The following is a 12,700-nucleotide window of genomic DNA, read 5'->3' as shown; positions in this document are numbered from 1 at the left end:
TTCCCAGCTGCTCCACCTACCCCTTCACACACTCCTGAAGATGATTTGACGTATTCAAATTGAAGCGTTAAAACACTCTAGGAGGTATCGGATCTACATAACTTCCCCACCCACATTAAGGGAGATGTTAGACAGCTTGAAAGAAAAAAGTTATTTGGTCATTTTAACAGATTGTTTAAAAGAAAAACTGCTCTCAACACACGAGAGAGTGGAGTCAAACATCATAAACAAAAGCATGGAACGAGACTTAAGAGGGAGATTATAATAAATAACACAAGAATCATTACTGGTTGCAGTGATTGAAGACTACAGATATTAGGAGTCATTCACATTAGATAGAAAACACCTGTCATCAACATCCAGACAAACATGACCACTGACATACTGGTCTTTGATGGCCCGCCATTAGGAGGTAAACGGATGAGACACGTCATTGACCCGCCACAAGCTACTGAGTCCGCCATTGCTGTATGGCAGGAACGCGATACTGGGATACAAAGGTTAGAGAGAATGAGACGAGCCCAGCCTGACCTCAGCTCCACATTTGGACAATAACGGTCTCGTTGGCCCTACTTAATGTATTTAGTGATATAATTTCTATATTACTATCTCGTGTATTATTGTTCCGTGTTTTTTCTTAACTGTAAATTTTTCTGTATTTATATTTTCATATGTTGTATTTAGATTGTAACTCATACTACCCTTCATGATAATGTTAGTTTGTTTTGATTTTAGTGTTTTCCTTTATTCTTATGTGTTATGTTTTATCCGAGTGTTTTTCATATTATATTTTCTATATCATATCTGTATTTTGTGACGCAGTATTTTTCCTCTTTTTGTAGATTCCTGATGTTTCTGTGAAGGCGAAAGTTAGAATGAAATATATGCACAACTAGGGACAACAAAGAGAATTAGAGAACAATAAGAAAGAAGATTAATAACTCTAAATATGTTGTTGTATTCATTCTCTGTGCATTAGAGAAAACCTGCCCCCAGCTTATATATATATATATATATATATATATATATATATATATATATATATATATATATATATATATATATATATATATATATTTTTTTTTTTTTTTTTTTTTTTTTTTTTTGTCGCTGTCTCCCGCGTTTGCGAGGTAGCGCAAGGAAACAGACGAAAGAAATGGCCCAACCCACCCCCATACACATGTATATACATACGTCCACACACGCAAATATACATACCTACACAGCTTTCCATGGTTTACCCCAGACGCTTCACATGCCCTGATTCGATCCACTGACAGCACGTCAACCCCGGTATACCACAACGATCCAATTCACTCTATTCCTTGCCCTCCTTTCACCCTCCTGCATGTTCAGGCCCCGATCACACAATATCTTTTTCACTCCATCTTTCCACCTCCAATTTGGTCTCCCACTTCTCGTTCCCTCCACCTCCGACACATATATCCTCTTGGTCAATCTTTCCTCACTCATTCTCTCCATGTGCCCAAACCATTTCAAAACACCCTCTTCTGCTCTCTCAACCACGCTCTTTTTATTTCCACACATCTCTCTTACCCTTACGTTACTTACTCGATCAAACCACCTCACACCACACATTGTCCTCGAACATCTCATTTCCAGCACATCCATCCTCCTGCGCACAACTCTATCCATAGCCCACGCCTCGCAACCATACAACATTGTTGGAACCACTATTCCTTCAAACATACCCATTTATGCTTTCCGAGATAATGTTCTCGACTTCCACACATTCTTCAAGGCTCCCAGGATTTTCGCCCCCTCCCCCACCCTATGATCCACTTCCACTTCCATGGTTCCATCCGCTGCCAGATCCACTCCCAGATATCTAAAACACTTTACTTCCTCCAGTTTTTCTCCATTCAAACTCACCTCCCAATTGACTTGACCCTCAACCCTACTGTACCTAATTACCTTGCTCTTATTCACATTTACTCTCAACTTTCTTCTTTCACACACTTTACGAAACTCAGTCACCAGCTTCTGCAGTTTCTCACATGAATCAGCCACCAGCGCTGTATCATCAGCGAACAACAACTGACTCACTTCCCAAGCTCTCTCATCCACAACAGACTTCATACTTGCCCCTCTTTCCAAAACTCTTGCATTCACCTCCCTAACAACCCCATCCATAAACAAATTAAACAACCATGGAGACATCACACACCCCTGCCGCAAACCTACATTCACTGAGAACCAATCACTTTCCTCTCTTCCTACACGTACACATGCCTTACATCCTCGATAAAAACTTTTCACTGCTTCTAACAACTTGCCTCCCACACCATATATTCTTAATACCTTCCACAGAGCATCTATATCAACTCTATCATGTGCCTTCTCCAGATCCATAAATGCTACATACAAATCCATTTGTTTTTCTAAGTATTTCTCACATACATTCTTCAAAGCAAACACCAGATCCACACATCCTCTACCTCTTCTGAAACCACACTGCTCTTCCCCAATCTGATGCTCTGTACATGCCTTCACCCTCTCAATCAATACCCTCCCATATAATTTACCAGGAATACTCAACAAACTTATACCTCTGTAATTTGAGCACTCACTCTTATCCCCTTTGCCTTTGTACAATGGCACTATGCACGCATTCCGCCAATCCTCAGGCACCTCACGATGAGTCATACATACATTAATTAACCTTACCAACCAGTCAATAATACAGTCCCCCCCTTTTTTAATAAATTCCACTGCAATACCATCCTAACCTGCTGCCTTGCCGGCTTTCATCTTCCGCAAAGCTTTTACTACCTCTTCTCTATTTACCAAATCATTTTCCCTAACCCTCTCACTTTGCACACCACCTCGACCAAAACACCCTATATCTGCCACTCTATCATCAAACACATTCAACAAACCTTCAAAATACTCACTCCATCTCCTTCTCACATCACCACTACTTGTTATCACCTCTCCATTTGCGCCCTTTCCAAATGCCTCTCTCTTCTCTTTCACTAATAATCTTACTTCTTCATCCCACCACTCACTACCCTTTCTAATCAACCCACCTCCCACTCTTCTCATGCCACAAGCATCTTTTGCCCAATCCATCACTGATTCCCTAAATACATCCCATTCCTCCCCTACTCCCCCATATATATCTATATCTATATATATATATATATATATATATATATATATATATATATATATATATATATATATATATGTACGTGTAGGAAGAGAGGAAAGTGATTGGTTCTCAGTGAATGTAGGTTTGCGGCAGGGGTGTGTGATGTCTCCATGGTTGTTTAATTTGTTTATGGATGGGGTTGTTAGGGAGGTGAATGCAAGAGTTTTGGAAAGAGGGGCAAGTATGAAGTCTGTTGGGGATGAGAGAGCTTGGGAAGTGAGTCAGTTGTTGTTCGCTGATGATACAGCGCTGGTGGCTGATTCATGTGAGAAACTGCAGAAGCTGGTGACTGAGTTTGGTAAAGTGTGTGAAAGAAGAAAGTTAAGAGTAAATGTGAATAAGAGCAAGGTTATTAGGTACAGTAGGGTTGAGGGTCAAGTCAATTGGGAGGTGAGTTTGAATGGAGAAAAACTGGAGGAAGTGAAGTGTTTTAGATATCTGGGAGTGGATCTGGCAGCGGATGGAACCATGGAAGCGGAAGTGGATCATAGGGTGGGGGAGGGGGCGAAAATTCTGGGAGCCTTGAAGAATGTGTGGAAGTCGAGAACATTATCTCGGAAAGCAAAAATGGGTATGTTTGACGGAATAGTGGTTCCAACAATGTTGTATGGTTGCGAGGCGTGGGCTATGGATAGAGTTGTGCGCAGGAGGATGGATGTGCTGGAAATGAGATGTTTGAGGACAATGTGTGGTGTGAGGTGGTTTGATCGAGTATGTAACGTAAGGGTAAGAGAGATGTGTGGAAATAAAAAGAGCGTGGTTGAGAGAGCAGAAGAGGGTGTTTTGAAATGGTTCGGGCACATGGAGAGAATGAGTGAGGAAAGATTGACCAAGAGAATATATGTGTCGGAGGTGGAGGGAACGAGGAGAAGAGGGAGACCAAATTGGAGGTGGAAAGATGGAGTGAAAAAGATTTTGTGTGATCGGGGCCTGAACATGCAGGAGGGTGAAAGGAGGGCAAGGAATAGAGTGAATTGGAGCGATGTGGTATACCAGGGTTGACGTGCTGTCAGTGGATTGAATCAAGGCATGTGAAGCGTCTGGGGTAAACCATGGAAAGCTGTGTAGGTATGTATATTTGCGTGTGTGGACGTATGTATATACATGTGTATGGGGGTGGGTTGGGCCATTTCTTTCGTTTGTTTCCTTGCGCTACCTCGCAAACGCGGGAGACAGCGACAAAGCAAAAAAAAAAAAAAAAAAAAAGAAAAAAATATATATATATATATATATATATATATATATATATATATATATATATATATATATATATTATCAGTTGACATCATTATCAGTTGACAAGAGGGGGTTTAGTCTCGTCAAGGAGCTTGTCATTCTAAAAGAGTTCATCATTTTCCTGCCTCTGATTGCATTACAGTCTTGAAGCTGCAGAAGTACCATGAAGGGGATCCAGAGGTTGTATATAATAATAATAATTATATATATATATATATATATATATATATATATATATATATATATATATATATATATATATATATATATATATATATATTATCCCTGAGGATAGGGGATTAAGAATACTTCCCACGTATTCCCTGCGTGTCGTAGAAGGCGACTAAAAGGGGAGGGAGCGGGGGGCTGGAAATCCTCCCCTCTCAATTTTTTTCAATTTTCCAAAAGAAGGAACAGAGAAGGGGGCCAGGTGAGGATATTCCCTCAATGGCCCAGTCCTCTGTTCTTAACGCTACCTCGCTAACGCGGGAAATGGCGAATAGTTTGAAAGAAAAATATATATATATATATATATATATATATATATATATATATATATATATATATATATATATATATATATATATCAGGGCATGTGAAGCGTCTGGGGTAAACCATGGAAAGTTGTGTGGGGCCTGGATGTGGAAAGGGAGCTGTGGTTTCGTGCATTATTGCATGACAGCTAGAGACTGAGTGTGAACGAATGGGGCCTTTGTTGTCTTTTCCTAGCGCTACCTCGCACACATGAGGGGGGGTAGGGGGATGGTATTCCATGTATGGCGAGGTGGCGATGGGAATGAATAAAGGCAGACAGTGTGAATTGTGTGCATCGGTATATATGTATGTGTCTGTGTGTGTATATATATGTGTACATTGAGATGTATAGGTATGTATATTTGCGTGTGTGGACGTGTATGTATATACATGTGTATGGGGGTGGGTTGGGCCATTTCTTTAGTCTGTTTCCTTGCGCTACCTCGCAAACGCGGGAGACAGCGACAAAGCAAAAGAAATGAAATAAATAAATAAATATATATATATATATATATATATATATATATATATATATATATATATATATATATATATATATATATATATATATATATGCAATTGTACTATGTGCAGTACTTTAGAGTTGTACAATGTACAGTAATAGGCAGAGTCCAGAGCATCAGATAGAAGTGTATTTGTTTTGACTGACCCTTGAAATTTTTTGTTGCAAGTATTGTTTCTATGAATATGCTTTTTCTTATAAGATATATTTCTCTTTTTATATTTGTTTAAAGTTAATATTCTGGTTTACCGCCATGGTGCTAACAAAAGCATAAGATGTCAAGTATGTGTAATGTTGCAATATTAGATCCCTGTGATGATGGCCAGTTGTACTAAGAATATCTTTCTAGATGATTTCGCAGATTTTCTTTTTCTCTAGAAATATATGATGCATTTCAAAAAGTTGGGCGTGATAATGCACAATTATGATACTGACATTCCTTGTAAAACCCAATCATGGATCTCATGGATACCATACCTCATATAATATCATTGCCAGTGTATCGAAACCTGTTAATCATTGGTTATCAAGTCTGACATTTCTTTTACTCGTTTTATTTTAGGTTACTTGTCAGCGTGACTGTACGTGAACATCGAATGGTCAATATGAACTATAAGGTGAAGTGCTCAGCAGCTTCCAGTGTTCCTTCTGCCAATATTCCTGTCCCTTATACCAAGGATACTGCAGTTTACTCACTTCGAGGACACTACAATCTAACTCATACAGTAAGTCTCTCTCTCTCTCTCTCTCTCTCTCTCTCTCTCTCTCTCTCTCTCTCTCTCTCTCTCTCTCTCTCTCTCTCATTATATAATGAGAGAGCTTGGGAAGTGAGTCAGTTGTTGTTCGCTGATGATACAGCGCTGGTGGCTGATTCATGTAAGAAACTGCAGAAGCTGGTGACTGAGTTTGGTAAAGTGTGTGAAAGAAGAAAGTTAAGAGTAAATGTGAATAAGAGCAAGGTTATTAGATACGGTAGGGTTGAGGGTCAAGTCAATTGGGAGGTGAGTTTGAATGGAGAAAAACTGGAGGAAGTGAAGTGTTTTAGATATCTTGGAGTGGATCTGGCAGCGGATGGAAGCGGAAGTGGATCATAGGGTGGGGGAGGGGGCGAAAATTCTGGGAGCCTTGAAGAATGTGTGGAAGTCGAGAACATTATCTCGGAAAGCAAAAATGGGTATGTTTGAAGGAATAGTGGTTCCAACAATGTTGTATGGTTGCGAGGCGTGGGCTATGGATAGAGTTGTGCGCAGGAGGATGGATGTGCTGGAAATGAGATGTTTGAGGACAATGTGTGGTGTGAGGTGGTTTGATCGAGTAAGTAACGTAAGGGTAAGAGAGATGTGTGGAAATAAAAAGAGCGTGGTTGAGAGAGCAGAAGAGGGTGTTTTGAAATGGTTTGGGCACATGGAGAGAATGAGTGAGGAAAGATTGACCAAGAGGATATATGTGTCGGAGGTGGAGGGAACGAGGAGAAGAGGGAGACCAAATTGGAGGTGGAAAGATGGAGTGAAAAAGATTTTGTGTGATCGGGGCCTGAACATGCAGGAGGGTGAAAGGAGGGCAAGGAATAGAGTGAATTGGAGCGATGTGGTATACCGGGGTTGACGTGCTGTCAGTGGATCGAATCGGGGCATGTGAAGCGTCTGGGGTAAACCATGGAAAGCTGTGTAGGTATGTATATTTGCGTGTGTGGACGTATGTATATACATATGTATGGGGGTGGGTTGGGCCATTTCTTTCGTCTGTTTCCTTGCGCTACCTCGCAAACACGGGAGACAGCGACAAAGCAAGAAAAAAAAAAAAAAAAAAAAAATATATATATATATATATATATATATATATATATATATATATATATATATATAAGAGAGATATACATAAGTATACGAATGTAAGTAAGAGAGATGGCCAGACACCGTTATTGGATTACGTGTTAATTGATAGGCGCGCGAAAGAGAGACTTTTGGACGTTAATGTGCTGAGAGGTGCAACTGGAGGGATGTCTGATCATTATCTTGTGGAGGCGAAGGTGAAGATTTGTAGAGGTTTTCAGAAAAGAAGAGAGAATGTTGGGGTGAAGAGAATGGTGAGAGTAAGTTAGCTTGGGAATGAGACTTGTGTGAGGAAGTACCAGGAGAGACTGAGTACAGAATGGAAAAAGGTGAGAACAAAGGAGGTAAGGGGAGTGGGGGAGGAATGGGATGTATTTAGGGAAGCAGTGATGGCTTGCGCAAAAAATGCTTGTGGCATGAGAAGCGTGGGAGGTGTGCAGATTAGAAAGGGTAGTGAGTGGTGGGATGAAGAAGTAAGATTATTAGTGAAAGAGAAGAGACAGGCATTTGGACGATTTTTGCAGGGAAATGATGCAAATGAGTGGGAGATGTATAAAAGAAAGAGGCAAGAGGTCAAGAGAAAGGTGCAAGAGGTGAAAAAGAGGGCAAATGAGAGTTGGGGTGAGAGAGAATCATTAAATTTTAGGGAGAATAGGGGTGGGTTGGGCCATTTGTTTCGTCTGTTTTCTTGCGCTACCTCGCAAACGCGGGAGACAGCGACAAAGAAAAAAAAAAAAAAAAAAAGATGTTTTGGAAGGAGGTAAATAAAGTGCGTAAGACATGAGAACAAATGGGAACATTAGTGAAGGGGGCTAATAGGAAGTGATAACAAGTAGTGGTGAAGTGAGAAGGAGATGGACTGAGTATTTTGAAGGTTTGTTGAATGTGTTTGATGATAGAGTGGCAGATTTGCGGTATTTTGGTCGAGGTGGTGTGCAAAGTGAGAGGGTTAGGGAAAATGATTTGGTAAACAGAGAAGGGGTAGTAAAAGCTCTGAGAAAGATGAAAGCCGGCAAGGCAGGGGGTTTGGATGGTATTGCAGTGGAATTTATTAAAAAAAGGGGGTGACTGTATGGTTGACTGGTTGGTGAGGTTATTTAATGTATGTATGACTCATGGTGAGGTGCCTTAGGATTGGCGGAATGCTTGCATAGCGCCCTTGTACAAAGGCAAAGGGGACAAAGGTAAGTGCTCAAATTACAGAGGTAAACGTTTGTTGAGTATTCCTGGGAAATTATATGGGAGGGTATTGATTGAGAGGTTAAAGGCATGTACAGAGCATCAGATTGGGGAAGAGTAGTGTGGTTTCAGAAGTGGTAGAGGATGTGTGGATCTGGTGTTTGCTTTGAAGAATGTATGTAAGAAATACTTAGAAAAGCAAATGGATTTGTATGTAGCATTTATGGATCTGGAGAAGGCATATGATAGAGTTGATAGAGGTGCTCTGTGGAAGGTATTAAGAATATATGGTATGGGAGGCAAGTTGTTAGAAGCAATGAAAAGTTTTTATCGAGGATGTAAGGCATGTGTACGTGTAGGAAGAGAGGAAAGTGATTGGTTCTCAGTGAATGTAGGTTTGCGGCAGGGGTGTGTGATGTCTCCATGGTTGTTTAATTTGTTTATGGATGGGGTTGTTAGGGAGGTAAACGCAAGACTTTTGGAAAGAGGGACAAGTATGCAGTCTGTTGTGGATGAGAGAGCTTGGGAAGTGAGTCAGTTGTTGTTCGCTAATGATACAGCGCTGGTGGCTGATTCATGTGAGAAACTGCAGAAGCTGGAGACTGAGTTTGGTAAAGTGTGTGAAAGAAGAAAGTTGAGAGTAAATGTGAATAAGAGCAAGGTTATTAGGTACAGTAGGGTTGAGGGTCAAGTCAATTGGGAGGTAAGTTTGAATGGAGAAAAACTGTAGGAAGTGAAGTGTTTTAGATATCTGGGAGTGGAGTTGGCAGCGGATGGAACCATGGAAGCGGAAGTGAATCATAGGGTGGGGGAGGGGGCGAAAATCCTGGGAGCCTTGAAGAATGTGTGGAAGTCGAGAACATTCTCTCGGAAAGCAAAAATGGGTATGTTTGAAGGAATAGTGGTTCCAACAATGTTGTATGGTTGCGAGGCGTGAGCTATGGATAGAGTTGTGTGCAGGAGGGTGGATGTGCTGGAAATGAGATGTTTGAGGACAATATGTGGTGTGAGGTGGTTTGATCGAGTAAGTAATAATAGGGTAAGAGAGATGTGTGGTAATACAAAGAGTGTGGTTGAGAGACCAGAAGAGGGTGTTTTGAAATGGTTTGGTCACATGGAGAGAATGAGTGAGTAAAGATTGACAAAGAGGATATATGTGTGTCAGAGGTGGAGGGAACGAGGAGAAGTGGGAGACCAAATTGGAGGTGGAAAGACAGAGTGAAAAAATTTTGAGTGATCGGGGCCTCAAGATGCAGGAGGATGAAAGGCGTGCAAGGAATAGAGTAAATTGGAACGATGTGGTATACCGGGGTCGACGTGCTGTAAATGGATTGAACCAGGGCATGTGAAGCGTCTGGGGTAAACCATGGATAGATGTGTGGGGCCTGGATGTGGAAAGGGAGCTGTGGTTTCGGTGCATTATTACATGACAGCTAGAGACTGAGTGTGAACGGATGTGGCCTTTGTGTTTTCCTAGCGCTGCCTAGCACACATGAGGGGGGAGGGGTTTGTTATTTCATGTGTGGCGGGGTGGCGATGAGAGTGAATAAAGGCAAACAGTATGAATTATGTACATGTGTATATATGTATATGTCTGTGTGTGTATATATATGTATACGTTGAGATGTATAGGTATGTGTATGTGCGTGTGTGGACGTGCATGTATATACATGTGTATGTGGGTGGGTTGATCCATTCTTTCGTCTGTTTCCTTTCGCTACCTCGCTAACGCGGGAGACAGCGACAAAGCAAAATAATGATAATGATATATATATATATATATATATATATATATATATATATATATATATATATATATATATATATATATATATATTTTTTTTTTTTTTTTTTTCATACTATTCGCCATTTCCCGCGTTTGCGAGGTAGCGTTAAGAACAGAGGACTGGGCCTTAGAGGGAAAATCCTCACCTGGCCCCCTTCTCTGTTCCTTGTTTTGGAAAATCAAAAAAAAAATGAGAGGGGAGGATTTCCAGCCACCCGCTCCCTCCCCTTTTAGTCGCCTTCTACGACACGCAGGGAATACGTGGGAAGTATTCTTTCTCCCCTATCCCCAGGGATATATATATATATATATATATATATATGTATGTATATATATGCAACTGGAGGGATGTCTGATCATTATCTTGTGGAGGCTAAGGTGAAGATTTGTATGGGTTTTCAGAAAATAAGAGTGAATGTTGGGGTGAAGAGGGTGGTGAGAGTAAGTGAGCTTGGGAAGGAGACTTGTGTGAGGAAGTACCAGGAGAGACTGAGTACAGAATGGAAAAAGGTGAGAACAATGGAAATAAGGGAATTGGGCGAGGAATGGGATGTATTTAGGGAATCAGTGATGGATTGCGCAAAAGATGCTTGTGGCATGAGAAGAGTGTGAGGTGGGTTGATTAGAAAGGGTAGTGAGTGGTGGGTTGAAGAAGTAAGATTATTAGTGAAAGAGAAGAGAGAGGCATTTGGACGATTTTTGCAGGGAAAAAATGCAATTGAGTGGGAGATGTATAAAAGAAAGAGACAAGAGGTCAAGAGAAAGGTGCAAGAGGTGAAAAAGAGGGCAAATGAGAGTTGGGATGAGAGAGTATCATTAGATTTTAGGGAGAATAAAAAGATGTTCTGGAAGGAGGTAAATAAAGTGCGTAAGACAAGGAAGCAAATGGGAACTTCAGTGAAGGGCGCAAATGGGGAGGTGATAACAAGTAGTGGTGATGTGAGAAGGAGATGGAGTGAGTATTTTGAAGGTTTGTTGAATGTGTTTGATGATAGAGTGGCAGATGTAGGGTGTTTTGGTCGAGGTGGTGTGCAAAGTGAGAGGGTTAGGGAAAATGATTAGGTAAACAGAGAAGAGGTAGTAAAAGCTTTGCGGAAGATGAAAGCCGGCAAGGCAGCAGGTTTGGATGGTATTGCAGTGGAATTTATTAAAAAAGGGGGTGACTGTATTATTGACTGGTTGGTAAGGTTTTTTAATGTATGTATGACTCATGGTGAGGTGCCTGAGGATTGGCGGAATGCGTGCATAGTGCCATTGTACAAAGGCAAAGGGGATAAGAGTGAGTGCTCAAATTACAGAGGTATAAGTTTGTTGAGTATTCCTGGTAAATTATATGGGAGGGTATTGATTGAGAGGGTGAAGGCATGTACAGAGCATCAGATTGGGGAATAGCAGTGTGGTTTCAGAAGTGGTAGAGGATGTGTGGATCTGGTGTTTGCTTTGAAGAATGTATGTGAGAAATACTTAGAAAAGCAAATGGATTTGTATGTAGCATTTATGGATCTGGAGAAGGCATATGATAGAGTTGATATAGATGCTCTGTGGAAGGTATTAAGAATATATGGTGTGGGAGGCAAGTTGTTAGAAGCAGTGAAAAGTTTTTATCGAGGATGTAAGGCATGTGTACGTGTAGGAAGAGAGGAAAGTGATTGGTTCTCAGTGAATGTAGGTTTGCGGCAGGGGTGTGTGATGTCTCCATGGTTGTTTAATTTGTTTATGGATGGGGTTGTTAGGGAGGTAAATGCAAGAGTTTTGGAAAGAGGGGCAAGTATGAAGTCTGTTGGGGATGAGAGAGCTTGGGAAGTGAGTCAGTTGTTCGCTGATGATACAGCGCTGGTGGCTGATTCATGTGAGAAACTGCAGAAGCTGGTGACTGAGTTTGGTAAAGTGTGTGAAAGAAGAAAGTTAAGAGTAAATGTGAATAAGAGCAAGGTTATTAGGTACAGTAGGGTTGAGGGTCAAGTCAATTGGGAGGTAAGTTTGAATGGAGAAAAACTGGAGGAAGTAAAGTGTTTTAGATATCTGGGCGTGGATTTGGCAGCGGATGGAACCATGGAAGCGGAAGTGGATCATAGGGTAGGGGAGGGGGCGAAAATCCTGGAAGCCTTGAAGAATGTGTGGAAGTCGAGAACATTATCTAGGAAAGCAAAAATGGGTATGTTTGAAGGAATAGTGGTTCCAACAATGTTGTATGGTTGCGAGGCGTGGGCTATGGATAGAGTTGTGCGCAGGAGGATGGATGTGCTGGAAATGAGATGTTTGAGGACAATGTGTGGTGTGAGGTGGTTTGATCGAGTAAGTAACGTAAGGGTAAGAGAGATGTGTGGAAATAAAAAGAGCGTGGTTGAGAGAGCAGAAGAGGGTGTTTTGAAATGGTTTGGGCACATGGAGAGAATGAGTGAGGAAAGATTGACCAAGAGGATATATGTGTCGGA

The 12,700-nt window shown here is 41.1% G+C and overlaps 1 protein-coding gene across 1 annotated transcript in view; it reads left to right on the top strand.

Annotated features, from left to right (window-relative positions):
- LOC139747271 (uncharacterized) overlaps positions 1-12,700 on the top strand; it is an 81,314-nt gene that overhangs the window by 13,470 nt on the left and 55,144 nt on the right. Inside the window, exon 3 of the mRNA XM_071659367.1 lies at positions 6,031-6,193. Within this exon, the coding sequence (XP_071515468.1) occupies positions 6,031-6,193 (163 nt within the window). The remainder of the gene's footprint in view (positions 1-6,030; positions 6,194-12,700) is intronic.

Source organism: Panulirus ornatus, chromosome 68, assembly GCF_036320965.1.
Source record: "Panulirus ornatus isolate Po-2019 chromosome 68, ASM3632096v1, whole genome shotgun sequence".
In the NCBI taxonomy this organism is placed as follows: Eukaryota; Metazoa; Arthropoda; class Malacostraca; order Decapoda; family Palinuridae; genus Panulirus; species Panulirus ornatus.
Note: the sequence above shows the minus strand (reverse complement) of the source record. Positions and strands in the feature narration are given on the sequence as shown.